This window comes from Nelumbo nucifera, chromosome 3, assembly GCF_055504915.1.
Source record: "Nelumbo nucifera cultivar China Antique chromosome 3, China Antique-T2T, whole genome shotgun sequence".
Lineage (NCBI taxonomy): Eukaryota > Viridiplantae > Streptophyta > Magnoliopsida > Proteales > Nelumbonaceae > Nelumbo > Nelumbo nucifera.
Window position 1 is genome coordinate 62,423,608 of NC_142651.1, and position 22,875 is coordinate 62,446,482.

At 37.0% G+C, this 22,875-nt stretch overlaps 1 protein-coding gene across 1 annotated transcript; it reads left to right on the forward strand.

Annotated features, from left to right (window-relative positions):
• Positions 1–1,056: 1,056 nt before the first annotated feature.
• Positions 1,057–19,045, forward strand: LOC104609426 (RPM1-interacting protein 4-like). Its single transcript, XM_010275740.3, has 4 exons — positions 1,057–1,309; positions 17,594–18,157; positions 18,558–18,749; positions 18,846–19,045. The coding sequence occupies exons 1-4, from the start codon at positions 1,304–1,306 to the stop codon at positions 18,873–18,875; spliced, it is 792 nt and encodes a 263-aa protein (XP_010274042.2). The 5' UTR covers positions 1,057–1,303; the 3' UTR covers positions 18,876–19,045.
• The last annotated feature ends 3,830 nt before the right edge of the window (positions 19,046–22,875 follow it).

Here is a 22,875-nt window from a genome sequence, read left to right on the forward strand (position 1 = left end):
AGAGTAGCAAGCGACGAGAGAAGTTGATTTGAAATCTTTCTAGATGAGGGGTAAAATGAGAATTTCAAGGTCTAGAATATGGTGGATGGGTATCTTAAGGCCATTTGAGTCTAACGGGGGTGTCTAATGTCTTTAGAGATGTGGGGGTCATAACAATCTAGGCCGTGGGTATTTCAGCCAATGAGAAAGCTCAAAATAGAATTTTAGTTTGATGGATGGGTAAATGGGGAAATTATAGGTTGGACTTTGGTAGAATGACATGGATTTGAATTACAAGGCCTTAGGAGGGTTTGATCATTTCAAGGGGCATGTGGGTTGCTGTTTTTTTTTTTGCTCGAGAAGTGTCGGAATGTTAAATGCATTAAAATGAAATCTCTGTTGGATGAATGGCGAAATCAAGGAATTTAGGGTTAAAATTTGGTTTCCGAGGGTGTTAGCATATTTTGGAAAGATTGGTGAGGTTTGATCAGGTATCTGGAATGTAAGAAGTGGGTTGGTGAGGTTTGTGTATCTTGAGGGAGGTGTCATAGTGGAGATCTTTGATTTTGAGAGTAGCGAGCGACGAGAGAAGTCGATTAGAAATCTTTCTAGATGAGGGGTAAAATGGGAATTTCAAAATCTAAAATATGGTGGTGGGTATCTTAGGGCCCTTTGAGTCTAATCGGAGTGTTTGATGGTTTTAGAAATGGGAAATCTTAGGGCACTTTTATATTATATAAATTTAGATAATATAATTTATTTATCTAGAAAAAAATGGGAAATTGCTTCTATATCTGATTATCCTGAAGTGTCGGAGGGGACAGAGTCACAGTCTCGCAGAAGAATTTGACTACCGCCCTCCACCCCAACCAAAAAAAGAAAAAAAACGAAAAGGGACAGAAGAAGGAAAAATAAAATAAAATAAAACTGCTGAAAGCCGCCATTGAACTAACTAACAGTACCAACCGTATACCAGAGGTATTTTACAGTCAACGATGAAAGCTAATGTATATGATACATACAGTGAGGAATGAGAGCGAGTAAATAAAAGCGTAGACGGGGTACGCCGGGGACTTTTGATACAGAGCTGAGAGACAGATAGAGAGGTTCGAAAGGTCAAACATTACCGGTGGCGCCGGTCAATGGGTGATGAGTTCTGTATCGCTTTTTCCATGGATCTTCGAAGGAATTTGTGGAGAAGCTTGGTATTTCTAATTTTATTTTTTGGCCTCCTATTAGGAGGGTAGACGAGGAGAAATTTGAACCCATTGGAGAATTCTTTGTCTAGAATTCCTGGGTTTATTCTGATCTTCCTTAAGAAAGAATGGCGGTGAGTCTTACCTTTTCTGGTTTTCAATTTAGGTTCTTAATATTGGGTTTCTTGGGTTTTCATGAATGGTAATGATGACATGAAATTATTTGATTGAATTCATTAGCTTCTTCTCTTTCTCATTATTCTGCCTTTTCTTCTGGGGGGTGTGTGCGGGAGGGGGGGGGGGGGGGCTGTAACAGTAGAACAGTAGATGTTCAGTTTTGGGGTTTGCTTTTCTTGGGTATGCTAATTATGGCATTATGGCCATTTTATGGAGGGCAAATTTTGTTGAGGTAGGGAGTTTTGATCATTTGGCTTACATGATTATATTAGGTTGGTCGTTAGCTTGAAACATAGATGTTTTTTTTTTTTTTTTTTCGTATTATTGTGTTTTGATAGGGGCTGGGTGTTAAGAATGAATGAGGAGAAACTGGAAGAACTTTGAAGTTACGGCGACTGGGTTTGGTATTATTTCATGATGGATGGGGTTTGGATTTATAACTGGGTTGTTGCTATTTCTTGTGGGTTTTGTTTATTCTTGTGGGATTTCTAATAAGAAAGAGAAAGTTTAGGGTTGAGCAGTGAATTGTGTTGATTAATGAGTGTTGGATTTTGTGTTTCTAAGATTGGCTGGACATGCTTTTTTGATTTTAGTTGGTTTCCTTTCTGATTGGGGATTGGATTATATAAATGAACTTGTGTTTGTTCAAGGATGTTGTTGGGTAGAAGACTTCTACATCGATACTATCAACCATATATGATGCTTAAACGTTATGCTGGACTTTTTTTGGGCCATTTGGTTATCAGGACTTGAAATCTTGTTGAAAGAGGTTGAGTTTAGTTTCCGTTCTTTGACAATGAGAGTTGGGGTTTTTGGAACCATTTGTTTATTTGTTTATTTTGATATTTCAGAACTCTTTTTTTTTTCTTTTCCAATTCTTGGAATAAAATGCTAATTTTGATACATCTTTTTCTTTCCCCAGATGATCATCATCATCTAAGTCTTGTCACAACTATATGGGGCTGGCTACATGGATCTGCTTCACCATTCCATTTTATTCAATGCCATATTCATTGTTAAATTATGAGCCCTTAAATCATTTTTCACTACTTCAATCCGACCCATGTCCTTTTTGGTCTGCCAGAGATCACTTCTTACTGATACTGTAGAAAATCTTCTCCACACATGCCCAAACCATCTTCTGCTTTCCCTACTTTTATCAACTATTGGAACTACTTCTAGGTTCCTTTGAATAAATTTATTTCCAATCTTATCCTTTTTAGTTTTCCCACTCGTCCATCTCAACATTTGCATTTCTGCCACAACCATTTTTGGACATGTTGGTTTTTCCCTCTTCAAGATTAGTAGCGCAAGTATCTCTAAATATATGATGCATTTTCAAGATAATAAATGTGTGTTATTTCTTATCTTAGCTAAAAAATGGTCACTAGAGAAATGGCATGTTATCTATGCTCTTCTGATCTTCTCTCATTGAATGGAGGCCTTTTAGCCAATGATAGCTATCTGTTCCCTTTTTCTACTGTTGCATGGCTTTTGTCAGGAATATTCTTGAAAGATTTCAGGTTGTTGTTTTAAAGAACTTTCTCTCTGATGTAGTGGCCTTTCAAAAGCTTAAATCTCTCTCTCTCTCTCTCTCTCTCTCAACTAGGATTTTTAAAAGCTTAGTTGTAAATACAAACCTTTTTTCCTCCTTAGCCTTCCAACTGTGGTCATCACTCATATGTCTTTTTTGTTCCTATTGTTCCTCATTGTATTCTGGATTCTAGATGTTTTTAAGATGCAGAACATGTAGTATAGCTTTGCAAATTATATTATTAACTCATTTCCTTTTTTACTTGGTGGCCATAATCTGAGACAAGAACAAAGTGTTGATTTCAGTTAACCTTGAAAAACAATATTTGGGGTTTTATACTGTACTTGAACAAAGCTAAAAATAATTATTTTCTTATGATAATGGATAAGTTGCTTTATAAACACAATTTTTTTTCTTTCTTCTGTTGCAAATACCGGTTAAGTGTAACAATTCCAATTCTTCAAAATGGGAGGGTGTTGTTCATGCTGATATGCATGGCACACACCACTGATACTAACACAACAATGCAAACTTTTTCCCTCTTTTTTCTTTTCCTTTCCTTTTATTTTTCCTCTTTTTATCTTCAGTTATTTGTTTTCGCTTGTTACCATGGCCTTGTATTGGCCATCGTTTTTTTATCCTTGGTACCGTATTGGTTTGTGCTTTCTTGAAGGTCCAACTTTGTCAAGTTGTTCTAGTGAATAGAAAATAGGGTTAAGTTGCAATAGACCCCAGGGAACTGGTGATGTTATGAATTTACGATTTACTGGTCATTATGCTTATAATATTTCAACAAGATCTGATTTAAAAATTTATAGCTTTTTTGTCTCTCAATGAAACATTTTTCTGGGAGCTGACAGATTAGACATTTCTGGACATACCTAAAAGTTGTTGAATAATTTTCATGGATGAGTTCTATTTGTTTGCTTCCTTGTTCATGATAGCAAGGAGAAAAACATGAAAATTCTAGAATAAGAGACATATTAGATTGCTTTATAAAAGCATGACTTTGTGCCTTTAATTGATGGATTAATGTGAAGAAAAGGAAATAAATATGTTATTTTTAATTTCTGGTTGTCTTTGTAGCTCAGTGATTGAAACTGAGTTAAGAAATTTCGATTCAAGGAATTCCTGTTCTTGGTCTTCATATGAATTCCAGAGATGGGAACATGTCTACTTGGATGCCCACGTAAATGGGTAGGAACAATTGGTTTGGTGTGTTTTTGCAATTGCATATCATTCCTCCATATTCCACAGATTTCTCAAAGTCCTGTAGGAAAAACATAACTGGATTTCCCAGTCCTTCCTTTTAGATTCTCCAAAAGACCAAAACCTTGAAAGATATCCATGAATATAGAAGACATCACCTGATTTGCTCGCAATAAAAAAGTTAAACGTTTGTTTTTTTTTTCCATCAGAATCAGTAGTGCATTACAATCATGTTGTTGCTAGCTGTACAGGAAACTGAGCTGTGCTTGCAGGGATACATCCAAATACATCTCAGACATCCCCTTACCTACTCTGGATAAACTCACCATAGAGTTAACTGATCTCTGTATCCATCTCAATGAGATGTTCTCTCTCTAGCATTATTTTATTTAACAAAATAAAATTTATTAACAATCTAAAAGATTTTAATGCATTAGGGAGTATATTGAGATGTATTCTAGTATTATCTCATGTCAGTACACATAAAAATTGAAATGTATCATGGAAATATTATTAAAATATGCAGACGTTTTAAACCATATATGAGCATGGAAGCACCTTAACATTGGAAGATTTTTCCTGAGAAATCTCAATTCAAGAAAGTAACTCTGCCAATTTGGTTTCAGGTTGGATTATTGCACTTAATGGATAATAAAATTAGACAGAAAGAGAAAGTCAAGATTTTTAACTAGTCAGATCTTCTGAATACAGATAACTTTGATTAAGTTGCACGTATGAAATAACTTTTAGTAGTAATGTATTGCTGTTATTTCTAATAAAATTTTACTTTACCTTCTTCTTCAAAAAAAAATCAAAATATCTTCTAGTTCAAATGCATATTTTCTTTGGGTACTGGAAATTTGATAGTTTAAGGAAACTGAAATCTTTGACTGAAGATAGAATCTGATTCTTATTATTGAACCCAATTTTATAATTACTTAGGAAAAGCAGATAGACTAATATGTATTCTATTTATTTCTAATTTGTATCTAGAGGTATCATAGGGGCCACGTTTTTGTACAATGGTAAAATCTAAGGCTGACAAGCATGAGAATGTGGGTTAAAGTTTGAGAATATCCACTTTGTGCTTAGGTACTAGAGAGGTTATGTCCATGTCCAGTCTATCCCTCTAAAGACCCTGGATGACTGGGGTGAGCATTTGAATTGGATAATACCTGGCTGGATTGGGTTGAGAACCATATTCAATACAATTATGAATGGATTGAATTTGGATTGCTTTAATCAGATGGAAATGGAATCTGAATTCAGATAACTGTATACGATTTGCGCCCTATGATATACCATATGGCTTAGCAAGATTAGGGTTCAATTGGAATAGAATATATACTTACTCCTCATTATCCCATTATTTTCTAATCTAGATCCTGTTAGTTATTATTTTTCTTCCACTAAATAACTATTGGACTATTTATGAACCTGATGTAAAAAATGTGTTACTGCATAAAGACAGATTGAGCAAGTAATGTAAAGAAACAATTAGAATTTGTTGCAGAATTGGAGTTCTCTAATATGGTTTGCAAGGAGCTGTCTTATGCATTGAATTTTAATGAAATGGTAACCAATAAAAAAATTTCATGGGGAAACAAACCAATTCTCCAATTCCTATTACCAAATTTCAGAGTTTTAGGGTTATAGCCTTATAGGATATAGTACAGTTCAGTAATTTATTTATTTTCCAGTTCTGGGTGTCTTAAGAATGGAGTTATATCTTTTAGATTTTATCGCTATTTCGAAAATTACTATTTATGGTAACTTTCAGACTTATTATTTATACTAATTCTCATAATTACTTTTTTTAGTAAACTCGTGGATTACTATTTTTAGTAATTTCTGGGTGTCTTTAAATTAAGTTAGTATTAGTAGGATTAGGGAAGTGTTATTAGAGTTTCTTTAGTAATTAGAATCCTAATTGGAGTGTCTTTATGGGTCATCTATTGATTTGTCTTAGTTCTAAAACAATTAGAAGTTGTTTTGGACTTTTGGGTCAGTTTCCTAGTCCAAAATGGAGTTCATAAAGGGTCATCCAAGCTCATGTATTGAGTCTATAAAAAGAGTCATTGTAATTGGAAAAAAGAGGAGAGTGATTTGATAAAATAAAGATTGGTTTAATGAATTCTGGTTGTTGCCAGAAGTTATCCTCTCTTTTCCCTCTCTCTCTCCTTATTTTAAGCTCTCTGTTTCTTGCTGTTTACCCCAAGAGCAAGAGTTCACCTCTTTCCTAATTTCTTACTCATTCTTTGGTGCACAACAAGCACTCTACTTGCTTCTCCATCCATATAATTCATCTCTACTCACCCACAGCACCTCATTCACCCCACAAAGCCCACAACCAGATCCTAAATTAGTAGGACCCCCTGTCCTACATCACCTCCAAACATTTTTTAAGGCGTTGACTCCTAGGTTATTTTTGATAGCATAGGGTAACAGATATCCATACGAAGATGAAGGAGAGAAACCCATATAGGAGATGTATTTGAATAGAATATCCCCATATAGGTATTCATACATGTTTGGTGCCTTATTAGGAAAGGAAAAGGCCAAAAGGGCCAGTCGGGGACCTTGTCATATGTTGTATTGCTTTATGATGCATAAGATCATATAGTATAAATGTTAGCTTGTTCATTACTGTTAACTTAGGCAACAGGGACTTTTTTGTAATTTTTGCCTTAATTTATTAGTTGTTGGTCACTCTAATATAAATAGTTTTGGGCTGGCACTGCTAGTTCAGTTTTTTTTGGGTTTTCATATTTTTCTTCCTCTCGTTTCTCTCTTCTCTCCTCTCTCTCCTTCTCTTCCTCTTCGTTCTTTGCTGGTGATATGGTATCAAAGCGCAAGTACTGGTCCTGAGAACAAATCGATTAAGTAGATTGGGACTCAAGAAACTAACCTGCAAGTGGTCTAGGAGCAGATTTTCGTTTTTCTCTTCCTCTTAGCCATGTGCCAAGAACAAAAAGCTTTAATTTTAGAAGACCATTATTAATGGCTCAGTGGTTTGGAGCCCAAATTTTAGAAGACCATTATTTGATTGGGAGTTGGAGGAGTGCTTGGAGTTGCTGGCAAAGCTTCTAGCAGTGGAGATTGAGACCCACGACTTCAGATATCAAATGGTGGAAAAGATGCAAGGATGGGAAGTTCACTGTCAAACTATGTATATTGCTTTGATTAGGAATCAGGTGGAGATTGAACCAATTAGAGTTGTTTGGGGGAAACCTGTTCCCCCAAGGGTGGAAACTTTTGTTTGGCTGAGTGCTAGAGGCTGTATTTTGACATAGGACATATTAAAGAAAATAGGTTATCAATTTCCAAACAAATGTGTGCTGTGTTTTGCTGAAGAGGAAAATATTCTGCACCTGTTGGTTCAATGCAATTTTGTGAAATCAATCTGATCCTACTTCTTCAAACTGTTCAAGGTGGATATGTCCTTGCCATCAGACACTAGTGCTATGCATCTCTTCTTAATATAAAAGATTTTTATTAAAGATAAAGAAAAATGGGGTTTTTCTTCCTATTCTTAGTTCTTCCTCGTCATCCCCCTCCTCTTAAGGAGGCTTATGCCTCCTTGTGTTCAGAAGGCTTACGCCTCTTACATTCTGAACTATGCCTCACTCCTCTAGGTAGTGGAACGCCTTGTGTCATGCCTCCGCATTTTAAAACATTGCTCCATACACCTGAGTAAACCCTTTTGCCACCAACCAGGCCTTGTACCTCTCTATTGTACCATTAGCTCTGTTCACTATGAAGACCAACTTGCACCCTACCGATTCCTTATCCACAGGAAGATCCACTAACTCCCATATACCATTTTTATGTACGGCGTTGATTTCTTCTTTCATTGCATCTGTTCATTTAGGTATTGAAAGAGCGTCTATCACATTTTTAGTGATAGGACACTATCAATGAAAGAAAGGAAAGCACGAAAAGAGGATGAGATGTTCTCATAGGAGACAAATGCGAGATAGGATGCTTGGTGGTACAAGACCTAACTCCGTTCCTTTGTACAATAGGGATGTCTAGGTCATTAGCACATGAATGACCAATAGCAATAGGGTTAGGAACATCAACAGGAATAAGATTACCTAGTTGGATAGGATCTATCCTTGGTGAATCTGATGATATTGGTGGTACAACTTCAAGTTGCTTTACAGCTCTTGAACTCAGCTGGCCCTTGCGTCGATGAAGAAAAACACGAAACGAAGGGGGGTCAGGTCGAGGAGGAAGAACCTAGACTTGTTTCTCCTTCACCCTACTCTCCCCCTGAGGAGAAACAAGAAAGAAATGATCACTCTCAAAGAAAGACACATCCATAGAAACATAGTATTTCCTGGAAACGGGGCAAAACAATAGTAACCCTTTTGAGAAGAAGGGTAGCCCAAGAATAGACATGGAATAACACGAGGATGATGTTTACCATGAGTACGAGACAAGTTTTGAACAAAACAATGACAACCAAACACATGAATAGGGATAGAAAAGAAGGGAGCTTTTGGGAATAGGAGCTAATGAGGGGCCTTGTACCCTAACAAATGAGATGGCATATGGTTGATAAGATAGACAACACATAACACATCATCTAACCAAAAACACTTCGGAACATTCATGTGGATAAGTAACCCACAAGCAACTTCAAGGAGATGGTGGTATTTTCTTTCTACAACACCATTCTATTGTGGTGTTTTGGCATAAGAGCTATGATGGATGGATCCACGCGAATCAAAGAACTGCGTGAGATCAATATGGAAATACTCTTTGGCGTTGTCAGATTGGAAATTTTGAATCTTCGACTGAAATTGAATTAATATCATGCGTTGGAAATCTTCTATAGTTTTTGGCACTTCATCTCTAGATTGCATGGGATACACCCATGTATATTTGTAGTCATCAATAAGTGTAATGAAGCATTTGTACCTGATGAAGGGTAATTTGGCACGACCTAGTGAATAAAGGTCATGTGGACGCGATCTGCCTGTAGGATGACAACTCAGCAAGGGGAGCCTAGTCAATAGTATGCGGAGTTCGGATGTTTGGCCACCTCGGCATAAAGCCACCTCGGCGCCTAATCGAGTTTGGGGCCCAGGAACCGAAGTGACACAATCAATTCCAGTGGCTTCCCAGTAGACTTCGAATATTACGGGATCATACCGCATAACGACAAGCCTTATCTTCTCCCCGATTGGATCAGGCGGCGACAATAAGGTTCATTGATTGATACATTACTCCCCGACTAAAGAGGAAATGGGTCTCGTCCATTTACGCCGTAGATCTCGGGACTGTTTCGGGAAACCCGCAATGGCTCAGCTATATAAAGGCATCAATCCCTCCATGGTCCAGGTACGCGCGCGATTACTTGCATCCAAGCTCTCTAGCACTCAAATTCTAGCTCGCAACCACAACATACTACTGACTTAAGCATCAAAGCGACCTCCCCGGGTCATCCACCTCGGTCACTCTGATCACTGTTTTGCAGTTTGCTCTAACTCATCACTCGAGTACGTCCAGGCAACCCTCCAACTTGGAGCTTCTAGATCACGCATCATCAGTACCAGTATTAGATGATAAAGTAACAGGGTCCCAAACATTAGAATAAACAATATGGAAAGGAAGTCGAGGTAGGAGGAGTAGAATCCATTTGGCGGATTGCCCTCCCATACAACTCCAAATGGTCATGGAAAGAATTAATGATATCTTCTCGGGGATTAGTCACGGAGAGGCAGTCCTAGCTCAAGATAGTTGTAAATGGTTGAGACTCCTAAGAGGCCAAGTTTGTTGCATTAAACTTCTTCTGACCTTGTTGTCCCTGTTTCTTATTCTGATTTGATTTTTTACTCAGTTTCTAGATCCACTTTGGCTTCCCATGAAGTTCCCAACAAGTATCCTGAGTATGTCTAGACTTTTGACAATGAGTACACCATAACTTATCTTTATCATCAACTTTCTTCTAAAAGTTACCCTTCTTAAAAGAATTACTACCTCCTACAACCACACTCCCTTTAGTTGCCAAGGCATTTTGCTCCCCTCAGAATTATTCATCACATTTTGCCTGCTTTCTTCGGACTGTACTAGGGCATACACTTCTTACATTGATGGAAGATCTTTACTTTCCCAATATCTGAACTTTAAGAGACTCATATATAGGGTTCAGCCCAAGAGAAAGGCAAAAACCCATTGTTGGGAAACCAGAGACTTGTAGGCCTTAACATCTGCATCACACTTCCAGTCTATGTTTTGATAGTGGTCCAGTTCTTTCCAAATTGAGGTCAAATCAAAATAGTATGTTGAGAGACTCTTTTTCCCCTGTTTACAAGTTGAGGAAGCAGCTCGCAACTGATAGATTTTGGCATAATGTCGTTGCTCTAAATAGGTAGAGTTTACCTGTTCCCAAATTTCATAAGTCGTTTCAGCCCACATGAATGCCTTCCTTACTTGAGGCAGCACAGATAGTAACAGCCATGACATCACCATGTTGTTTTCCTAGTCCAACCTATCATGTTCTACACCCCAGACTTCGGTTCTTTGGCTTTACTATTAATATAACCCACTTTCCCCTTGGAAGTTGTGTAAAGTTTAATTCCCCTAGATCATTCTAGGTAATTGAGACCATCGAATGGTATCACAGCCATAGGGAAAATCATGTCAAATTCTCCACTCACTCCACTTTGACTGGAGGACCCACTAGACACAATAGAATCCTCAAAAGACATGATATAAAGGTCTGATTTCACAGTTCAGTCCCAGTTTAGTCCCAATTCAGTCAAAAAACAGTCCTATAGAAACTTGTCCTCACACAAATAGCACTATATAACCATTCCCTTTGGTGCACACACAAAAAACATTCACTTCCACATTGACACTACTGAATCAATTTTGGAGATGAAACAAGATCAATTTCAGAACTAAACTGCCCTTATAAGTACCCCTTCATCAGTTTTCTTGGTTGCACAACTACTGTAATCTCCAAAAGAAAAGGTAGAGAACTGCTGTCACATAGTCATAGGTCATTTAGACCTACACAACCTAGTTATTTGGGCACAAAAAAGGATCACACAATCCACAAGACTGAGAAAAAATTTCACAGCAATTACAGGTCATTCAGATCTCCATAACTCACTTAGGTACAAAAGGATCACACGATCCATAGGAAAATGCAAGAATCACCTTCACAACATCTAACTTCCCTCCCTTTAATGGTTTCTTGGCACACGACCAAGAGCAAAGGGAAGAACTACACAAAAACTCCCTCCAGATCAGTCTGATGCATCACTTGACAAGTTCGATCCACAAAAGAGAGGAATTGAAAAAATTGGAGAAAAAAACTTGATCGAACTGCTTCTAATCCAGGAAAAGTTGCTCTGGTACCATGTTTTCACATCTTTGATCTCTTCAGGAGTCTTAGGTAACATGTCCTTGGAGAGTGACTCTATGTCTAAAAGGGATAAATCCTTTCTTGGAGTCCTGCATGTTGAACCTCTTAATGATTTTGTCGATGTACATAGGTTGTGATAACCCAATCGATTTCTTCTATCTATCTCTATAGAGTCAAAGTTCCAAGATATATGAGGCTTCTTCAAGATCTTTCATGGAGAATTGCTTTGAAAGTCATACCTTCACTAAGGACAACGTTCATGTATCATTCCCAATGAGCAAAATGTCGTCTACATAAAGTACCAATAACACAACCTTTCTTCCCACTATATTTCTATAAATACGGGGTTCATCCAGATTTTGCTCAAAATCAAATTGTTTGATAGTTGAGTCAAATTGGATGTTCTAACTTCTTGAAGCTGTTTTTAGCCCATAGATGGATTTATTGAGCTTACACACCATGTGTTCTTGACCTTTACCAAAAAAGCCTTCTGATTGTTGCATATAGATATCTTCTGTAAGATTTCTATATAGAATTGCAGTTTTGACATCCATTTGCTAGATTTTGCAACATAGTGTACAACTATTGCCAATACTATTCTAATGGAATTTAGCATGGTCACGGACGAGAAGGTTTGCTCATAACCAAATCCTTTCTGAGTGTAACCATTCATTACAAGATGATCTTTGTAGGTTTCAACCTTTCATCAGGGCCCTTCTTCCTTTTAAAGATTCATTTGCAATTAATTGCTTTTACCCTAAAGGGTGATTCTATAACAATCTTGACTTTATTGGTATTCATTGAGTCCATCTTAGCTTTCATGGCATTTACCTAGGTTTCAACCTTTCATCAGGGCCCTTCTTCCTTTTAAAGATTCATTTGCAATTAATTGCTTTTACCCTAAAGGGTGATTCTATAACAATCTTGACTTTATTGGTATTCATTGAGTCCATCTTAGCTTTCATGGCATTTACCTACTTCAAAGAGTCTATATCTAACATAGATTCCGTGTAAGTCAGGGGATCTTCCTCACTATCCTTAGTTTCCATCAAGTCTCTTGATTGTGGCCATAACAAATAGGAGGTCTAGGCACCCAGGTAGATTTTCTTGGTTGGGTGTTTGTATCTGGAACTTGTGGGACTTCTCCCACTACATCAGAGTTCTCCTCATCAAGAACTTCTTGATGATGATTGTTTAAGATGTAATCCTCTTCAAGGAAATGGGCATTTCAATTAACAAATACCTTTTGTCAACACTTATCTTTTTTTACGTGTGCTAGACAACCCCATATTTTGAACTTTGAAGTGTCTAACGCTTGGTTTCTTGCTAGTCCAAAGCTCATATAAAGTCTTAGGAATTGACTTGGCTAGAATTTGGTTCAACACATATGTAATAATCTTTAATGCATGTTTCCAAAAGGATATGGGTAACTCTAAGTAGACGATGAATGATTGGACCATATCTAATAAAGTTTGATTTCTTCTCTCGAACATACCATTTAATTATGGTGTAGTAGGAGGAGAATTGTGAAATGATCTCATTATCCCTTAGGTAGTCATTGAATTTTTTAGAGAGAGATTCTCCACCTCGATCAGATCTTAGTACTTTGATTTGTTTCCCTAACTATTTCTTGACTTCATGTCTGAATTTTTTGAACTTTTCAAATGATTCAAACTTATGTTTAATTAGGTACATGTACCCATACTGAGAATAGTCATTGGTAAAGATTATAAAGTAAGAATGCGATTATGTGTTATAACATTCAAGGGACCACATACATTTGTATGTATTAAGTCAAATGTGCCTGTTCTTCTTTCGGGTTTACTGGTGAATGGTCGTTTTGTCATCTTTCCTTCTAGGCAAGGCTTATAAGTTGGTAGATTTTCTACTATGAGAAAATCCAAAAGACCATCCTTAATAAATCTTGTGATACATTCTATGTTGATGTGACTAAGTTGATAATGCCACGGGTAAGTAAGGTTAATTGTCTCACATGTTCTTTTCATAGGGATTTGTTTTGAAATTGTTTCGATCACATTTATCTCTAGGGAAGGATGGAGTGCTAGAGATCATTTTCAAGTTCTTCATGTGCAAGGAACTTGTTATTCAATTTAATTGTAATTTTATTGTTGAATAATATAGAATGACCATTGTTACATGTTAACAGCTGTTATTTTTTCCTATGTATAGTACCGCAAGGGTACTATTGTACTTTTGCTCCTTTTTTATTTTAGTTGTTGTCGCCCAGTATATATATTAAAAAGCTGTGCCGCCAGCAGTATCTTTTGAGCTCTCAGTTCTCTCTTCTCTCTTCTCTCTTCTCTCTTCTCTCTTCCTCTCTCTCTTTTCTCTCTTCTTTCATTCTTCTCTCCTGCATAACATTACATAACTTAGAAATTGAAATCAAATTCCTCTTAAACTAGGGTACATAAAGACAATCTTCAAGTACTAAGAAACCTTCCCTAAAACCGAAAACTATTGTTCCTATAATAGTAGTTGTAATGGTTACAAATGTCCCCATGTAAAGAATGACCTCATCATCATTCAACTTTCTGCTTTCCTTGGACCCCTGCAAAGTATTATATGTATGAGTAGAAGCCCCAAAGTTAATACACTAGGATGTAGAAGTCACCAACATATTGGTCTCTATGATCTAAGTTTCAAACATACCTTCCTTCTTCTTTAAGGAGTCTAAGTACTGAGGATAGTTCATCTTCAATGCCAACCTACTTGTAGAAGTGACGTTCATATGATGACTTGTCCCTCTTCTGCTTCTTACGCTTGTCAACTTTCTTTTGAGGTTTTTTCTTGCTTTTGTTTTCTTCTTACCAGACTTGTCACCTCCAACAAGCATGACTACTGACTTCTCCTTTATCAATTCCTCAGCATGTTGCAAGTTAGCTTTTAGCTTGTTCATCTTGTTGTTCAGAATGAACTGATTGAAGGTGGGTAGAGAGTTGAGGATAGCATCAATCTTAGTGTCATCATCTAACTTACTGCGCAGAGCCTTCAGTTCATTGATAAAACCTTACCATTTTCATGACATGGTCATGAACTAGATGGTTCTCTGACAACTTAGTTGTCATCAACAGTTTGGAGGCCTTTTGGCGAGTAGAATGATTCCACTTCTCATACATTGTTTTAAGACTATCCAGTATCACCTTACATGAGGTGATTTTGTCAAACTATCTCTAGATAGAATTATCTCTTTCACCAGGATTTTTTGGTGCCTTTTGGGTGGATACCTTATCAATCTTTTAAGATAAGGTACATGATGACTTTTTTTTTGATAGATATAAGGTCCATGATGAATTCTCTCATGTCTTTTGAGCTTCCTCTTTGGCCTCCATTAGACAAGGTCCATGGCCATTTTGGAGTAAACTTTTCTAATTGGTAAGTATTGACTCATCATATTAGGAGCCCCAATATACTGTGAGAGGGCCTTCCATTTTAGGATAGGTCCCTTCCATTAGTCTATGACACCTCTATCGTCATATGAGATGATCCAACTGGCATCTGTAGTAAAGCAGATAGCCCAATTTTATGGTGCATCTTTGCTTATTGTTTTTGTGCATTTTCACACCAATGATGGAAGGCCTTTACAGATAACATCTAATGTTGATCCCTATCATCATACACTTGTATTATTCATGAGGGAACTGATGTTTTAGTAGTCCCTAACTTCAGTTCTTATGTCTTACCAAGGTGGTGCCCACTGAATTGATGAAGTTAGATTTTATGTGGGTCCCACGGATTAAGGTTACTGCGGGGTTCCCTTCTTTGGAGAGGAAACAGAGGGACCCACAATCCAGGGGATGATTCAATGATCTGATAAATATCATGGTAACGATGTGCATTCAACCATGATGGGTGTAGAGAGCCACTTAAGTATGAATATTGGCCAAGCACTTATGGCCCATGTGTTGGATTCACAATCACAGAGCAAAGAAGTATCCGATACAAGTAAACTAACAAGTGAAGCTTTAGAAGCCCAAACCTGTTTAGGTTAACACATTATCAGCCCAATGTTTGATGGTTTTACTTAATTAGAAGGTAATTAGATTATGGGCCCAACTATAAAAAGTAGTTGAGCCCATTATCCAACTCATAACTGCTTGGGTTGATCTTGCTTTAACCTAACTAGTTTGTTTTCTAAGAAAGGTTTGAATTGATCCATGGATTGGTCCATCAAACGCTTGACTCAAATAAGATTTAGATACTAATTAGTGATGTTCATGGGCTGTTAACAGTAAGCGATGAACCCTAGAGTCGGCCCAACAAATTGGATCCATTCTAGGTCCAATCAGCCTACGGTTTGGTGATCCATTTCAAGTACCAATTTAAAGTTTATGATCTGAATAGATTTAGCCAGTTTTGACAGTTAAAACAGTAGCAAATCAAAACATAAACACAAACAAAAACATGCTAACTAGGGCTGAGAGTGTGGTGATCAAAATCAAAGTGATTGAACTCCTTGTGTCAAACTAGGACTCCCCTTGTGGCTAGGGTCTCCAAGTCTTCCAATGTGATTTTAGAGTTGCAAATGGATACCATCTGGAAGTCCATCCACCAGGGACCAATGTTAGTAACAAGAGTTGTCAAAAATTATTTGTGGTCAACAATGGTTTGTTTGTACTGTCTATTGCTTACCTTGTTTCCATATAAGTTGTGTTTAATTTGATAAGAGCAAGAAGTAAAACAACTTGTGATGCAATCAAGCCCATAGGCCTTAAAGTCACCCACCAGAGACCAAAATATGCAAGCCCTCACTAGCTTAGTTTGTGGTCTAGTCGACCATTTTTATCCTTTGTAGAGGAAATTTAAAAGAAGAATATTATAGAGGAATATCTTATAGCTGCTGTCTTTCTTTTTAAGCTATGGTTTTTCCCAAAGGAACAACTCATTTATCACTATAAAAAGTCATCATATGGCCCTTTTTGAGAAATTAATGAACCCAATTTTTAACTTTGCAACTTGTGCTAAAGGGGTGGCGAGACTCCATTGTCCATCTTGGGTTTGATAAGATGCTATTTTCAAGTTGTTTTGTGGTAGTATGATTCTGTCCATTATTCTCCCTGTTCTCTCTGGTTTCTTTTCTTACTTCTTCCCTGCTATTTGATTTCTTTCCATTTGGTGAAACCACCAATAAAAGCACCTCCATCTTGGAAGCTTTGCAACTTGAGAAATATGAACCCCTCTCGAAGTTCGTACTTGTTTTTGCAACCTTGCCTTTGGTTCTGTGTTGTACCATTTTCTTCCTGCCCCATTTTCAATTGAAATAAATGCAGCCTTAGTAAAAAATGGTAGTCATTATAATCTAGTAACGACTTTACTTGCACTTACCGTATTTGATTGGAGGCTTGATTTGTTGATTTAGAAAAGCATTGTATATGCAGTAGGATCGTGCACTCTCATTGGTCTTGCTTCCATGGTTCTGTGTTTTGTACATAAAAGCTAGATATTTGAACAACATATCATGATCTTTCAATATCATTACATAACCATGAGGGCCTCTGCAAGGACCGAGACATATCAATTGTTCCAAAATCCAAATATGATTGTTTTGATGTCATTTTTCTTTTCTTGTTATTTAATCCTTTAAATTTTCTTATGTTGAAGCAATATCATAGAGGTATAGAAAGAATTAGATATTTAATAAATCAGTGGAAGCATGTATTAGACAAAAAATTACCTTTTGAAGTTGATTCATAACTCGAGGCCCATTCATTATATCTTCAGGTTATACTTATACCCAAGGTACTTCACAAATTGGTTATTGTTCTGCCACTTAGGCATTTGGTGGTTTCTGAGATGCCAGCTATCTGAGCTATAACATTATTTTTAAAAGGGGAACATACATGTAAAACTAATTAGTATTTGCTTCAGTTAAACATTATATTTGCACATAATGTTTATTCAAGCACAATTTTTGTCTTATCGTAGTCAGATAAATGAACTAACTTTAGTGAACAATTTTATAATTGGGCAATGGATTCCAAATTGCAAGCTTTTTTGACATTTTCTAAAGCTGGGGTATGTCAAACATAAAGCTGGAATTGATGTTATTTATTTTACCAATCCTCAGTAGAAATAATGACAGTAATGATGTTTTGACAGCAACGCTCAAATGTGCCTAAATTTGGCAACTGGGAAAGTGAAGGGAATGTACCTTACACGGCTTATTTTGACAAGGCACGGAAGGGCAGAAGTACTGGGAAAATCATAAATCCAAATGATCCTCAGGAGAACCCAGATCTATTTTCTGATACACCACCTGTTCGAGCAGATCTTCCCTCCAGGACAGGAGCTGAATTAGAGGGACCAGGAGATGAAAAGCCAAAGCATGAGCACCGGTCAAGCAAGGAAGATGCTGATGCCAGGAAAGTAACTGAATCTCCAGAACATCATGAAACTGAAGGTCGAAGAGCTGCTGACTTGCCTCATCAACGTGCTGGTGATCGTGGGGTAAGTTCTGGTGAAACCCCCAAAAAGGTTAGCAGACCAGTTGGTGGGTCTGACAGGAGTGTTGAACAGTCTCCGCTCCATCCACACTACCAGGCAAAGGCTGCAAACAAAACTGGTGTTTCTTCTCCTTCCTGGGAAAAAAAGTCTGATCATGGGCATGGTTTAGCTCCCGCAACCCCTGGAAGATCACGACTGAGACCTCGTGGTGATGAAACTGTAAACTTCTCTTGATCCCATTTTTCTCAGAAGCTTGAATACATACATAGACATGCACAAATATGTACTATATAGAGACATGCATGAATGTTTATGTGCTTTGTGCAGTGTGAGCTTCAGTTTTTTTCCCTGTTTTTTCAAGTCTTTCACTACTTAGTTGGTCTTATTATCAGTTGCCTAGTGCACTTGGCAAACCCTTTTTGTGCTCAGTCTTGAATCTTTTTTAATAGCATTGATTATATTATCTATGAGCTTGGTAAAGTGTCTAAGTGCTACTATTGCTTAAAGTGATTCTGTGCTACTCTTGCTTGCTTAGGTGATTCTCTAAGGTGGGGAAGAACTGATATACTATGGATTTTCTCTGTTGAGTAAGAGTATGATGTTATTTCCTATGTGGCAGTTTGAAAGAGGGCCTGCTGTACCAAAATTTGGTGACTGGGATGAGAACAACCCTGCATCAGCTGATGGTTATACCCACATCTTCAACAAAGTGAGGGAGGAGAAACAGAGTGGGGCAGCAAAGGTACCAGTCATTTCAACTGAATCATCTTACTCCAATGGTCGCCTTAAGCAAGACAAGGACAGTTCCGTGGTATGTGGGTTTCTTACTTCCATTAGCTCTTTTTTCTGGCTTCTATTGTTCTTGAACATCTTCTCATTTATTTGATTATTTCCTTGTCTTTTTCAGAGTTGCTGCTGTTTTGGGGGCAGAAAATGATGTTTCTATGCCCATAGATGAAATATAAGTTTATGGGACCTGTAAATAGCTCTCAAGTCTCTGTAGAGAGTTTATCTTTAAACATGCATTCTTTCACTCTAGTTTGTGTGCTTTATGTGACAATAAATATGAAGTTTTGTTAAGTAAAACTTTCACTCTTTTTCCTTTCACCGCCTTTCTTTTGTACCTTGATGACCTGTCTACCTTCCATTTTCCCCATCATGTTTTGATGAAGCAGATGCAAATTCGTTTATTTCATTGACAATACGTGGAGTTGTTTTTGGTGTTTTTGTTCCGAGTTCTTGTCTTTATTTCCTGTTATTTTCTAACTGAATCGATCAGACAAGAATCACACACACAAACAGGCATTAGATTTTTGAGCTCTTGGCTGGGCTAAGGATTGAAAAGTTGGCTTACCTCGCCTTGGGTTGAGCTACGAATAAAGCCTTGGATATTCCAATACCAGACGGAATCTGACCCAACCCAACCTGAGCTCATCCAACCTTCTAGTATATATTTATCCCATGTATGTAAGTACAACGTGTATTTTTCTCTTTACACTCATCCTTTTTTCCTCTGCAATGAAGAGGTACAGTACTTTCTTCAATGAAAGGGAGAGAAGGGGAGGGTTGGAAAAAGCAATGTTTTAAAAAAACGATCTAGAACCGGAATCGTTCTAGCCACTGGTTTTTAAGTTGACGGTTTGGCCGTTCAGTTCAAATGGATGGCCTGTTTTGACCAAAAAAAAAAATATTAAAAAACAATAATTAAAATCAAAATGGTCAAAAACTATTGAACATGTTGACGGTTTGATCACTTGGGTCAATGGGTCATTGACCAATTCAATGGTTTTTGGCCAAGGACCGAGCTTGGGGTAAAATGGAATTAATTATCTGAACAGTTTTCAAGTCAAACGGTTTAACCATCTGGGCCAATGATGGTTCGAAAACATTGGAAAAAAAAGAGAAGGCAAAATTTTTTCAATTGAATTAAAGTAGTTTGGTATATAATTATTGCATACTAATGTTGTGCACCAAGGGGTCAGTTCAAAATCGGAGAGTGTACACGTGTAGGACCGAACTTTCAACTTTGGTGTCACTATTGTGCAACAAGGGGAGTTACAAAAGCTGGGGACCGATTGTACTGACACATGCATCTTAATGGCAATTCATCCTTAAGAGAAAAAAAAAAAAAGATGAGATGTTGGTGCAAACTATTCTTCTTTGCCAGAGAAAAGATTTATCTTTTTGTTGGGTTCGTGACCATCAATCCACCACTCATCTTTGGTTTTTCATCGTATTTGGTGAGATTTCTCAATTTTATCTTGTAGCTACTGTTACTAAAATTGTTGTTATTATTAATATTTTAAAAATCGACCCGGAACCGAAACTGCTTTAGCCACCTTCCGGGTCAGCAGTTTGACCGTCTGATTCAAACAGACAGCTTGTTCTAATTAAAAAAAAGTAAAAAAATAATTAAAATAAAAAATGGTGAAAAACCGTTGTTTGGATTGATGGGTCGACTATCTGGGTCAATGGATTGCTGATCAAATTAATGGTTTTTGGCCTAGGAATGAGTTAAGGGTGAAATGGAACCGTTTTGGGCCAAACATTTTAATCATCTGAGTCAACAATGGTTCAAAAACACTGGTTATTATCTAAGATATCCAATATCTTTTGATGTGAATACCTCCAGTTGTTGTTAGAAAGACTATTTTACCCCATTATTGTTGTTGATAGTAGAAGTTGTTATACTTTGGTCCTATGGTTAAATCCTTGGTGTATTTTGTTCTTATTGTGTTTTCACTATTTGTCTCATTAAGCATATTCTATTGTGTTTGCTTGCATTTCTTCTTATTGATTTGCATATTGTACACAAGAGTATTATTAATCCCAATAAAGTGGCATCAAAGCTATTGATTCTAATATTTTATGTGTAAATCACGGAAGTGGGTTTAAGTAGAATGATTAGCTTGAATGGAAGTAACTGCTCCATTTAGAAATCGAAAATGGAAGATTTGTTCTATTGCAAAGACTTGTATGCATCGTTGAAGGTCATAAGGGTAAATAAAAAAAAAAATCTAATAATGATTGGAAAAAGTTTGACTGCAAAGCTCTTGAGTATTCAGAAATTGCAAAGAGTTCATTTATTTAACGTGGAAGAAATTGGAAGGATTGTATGGATAGAAGACAACTAACAACAAAGATTTCTTAACTAGGAAGCTTATGAACTTAAAAATAGAAAGAAAGGTCTTCCATTATACGACATTTCAATGAGATGCAAAGTATTATAAATTAGCTCACTACATTAATGAAGATGAGGTTTGATGATGTGATGATGAATCTTTTAAGTAGTGGAGTTACTATCAAATGAAGAAGCAAGAGGAAAAATCTTTGGGTTCTTTACATTCGAAAGTGCTTGCCACACAAACTAGGGAAGAAGGGGACATTTTTTTTTTGGATTTTGAGAGAGGTTGGTCAATGTGATTTTGGTTCTCATTGACCAAGAATTTTATGTTCTTTTTTCAGATTTATGTGGGGATCAGGGAAAGTTTATTTTCCTGGGGGGAAGTTGCTAACACTTGAATGAGACAAAAACGCCTCTTTTAATGATGGATTTTTTATGGATAAAATGGTCATTGCCTTATTTACATGAGAAATAAAAAAACATGGATAAATACACTTACCCGGATAAGTGTTTCCCAAGAAAAACTTCACCAGGTAACTGCATTTATCCGGATAAAAGCGAACAAGATTGTGATAAATCATGGAACAAATTTAAGATAAGAAGTGTAGTTTGTCACTATTGTGAAAACTCAAAATACTTAAAGAAAGAGTAAGAGAAACTTAAAAATGACTAAAAGAAAGAAAAAGAGGAAAAGCAAGAGCAAAAACCACAATTGCAGTTGCACTTGATGGTGAGGTTATTTTCTATGGTTATGAACTTTGTATTAACTTCATACATCAACAAAAAGATTGGGTTATTGATTTAGATGCACTCCGTGCTACTCTACAGACGTTGTTATAAAAGGGCACTTGACTTGTTTTTAAAACACACGAAAAAGGCAGCTAAGTGATGGAAGAGAATAGAGCCTCCCAGTTAGCCCAGTTCGGATTAAGCAGTTCCATGTTGCACTTTGCTTCCATGGGCTAGTGTCTCGGACCTCCTTTGTTTTCTTTATTGATGCAGATTGAAGATTGGAATGGATGATGAGCAGATCGAAATGGGTGATTCACCGGGTGGTTCATCAATTAATTGGTTGGCCAGTTTACATGAAGGTTCATTGAGATGGTGAAGAATGAAGACACTAGCCATTTCTTTTTTGTTAGTGCAACTTGATATCTGTGATTCGTGTCTATTTGCTGAAATAAACTCAATAGCAGTTAAAACATCCCCAGCAATTAAGTTCTCTATTTCATTGATCCAAATATTAATGACTATGATTTTTGTAGTTCATTTTCAAGAAAACTTAAGCTTAGTCCTACATATTGTGGGAATGTGGGTCACCACCAAGGAGTTCCGTATTTTGGATGTTCTTATGGAGAGGATGACTAGAGTCTGAGGTTGCAGATTGGTGAAGGAAACAGGAGCATTGGCGGATGATAGTGCCTCTGGTTCAGTTGGATGAGGAGGAATTGAAGATGAATAATACTTCTCCCAAAATCTTGATATCTAATAGGGATATTTAGAGGGATATTTTGGTAAATTTGATAAAACCATTTATTTTTTAAGGTCAATGGACAGGGAGCTTGGAGATTTTAAAACGTTATGGTGAGTTTTAGACAAGATTTTTAAAACCTAATCGAACAATGAACCAGGAGTCTGGTTTCTGAGTCAAACAGTTCGACTGTTCGAACTAAACGGATGGCCCGTTCTGACAAAAAAAAATAAAAAACAGTCAAAACTGTTGAACGGTTCAAACGGTTCAATTGCCTGGGTCAGTGGTTTGCTGACCAAATCAACGTTTTTTTGGCAAAATTCTAGTTTTGGGGAAAAATTG

What these genes read in the sequence shown, in the direction of transcription:
- LOC104609426 (XM_010275740.3), top strand. An exon ending in GACCTCGTGGTGATGAAACT is followed by an intron (nt 18,158 to 18,557) that starts GTAAACTTCTCT and finishes CCTATGTGGCAG; the next exon opens with TTTGAAAGAGGGCCTGCTGT. An exon ending in AAGACAAGGACAGTTCCGTG is followed by an intron (nt 18,750 to 18,845) that starts GTATGTGGGTTT and finishes TGTCTTTTTCAG; the next exon opens with AGTTGCTGCTGTTTTGGGGG.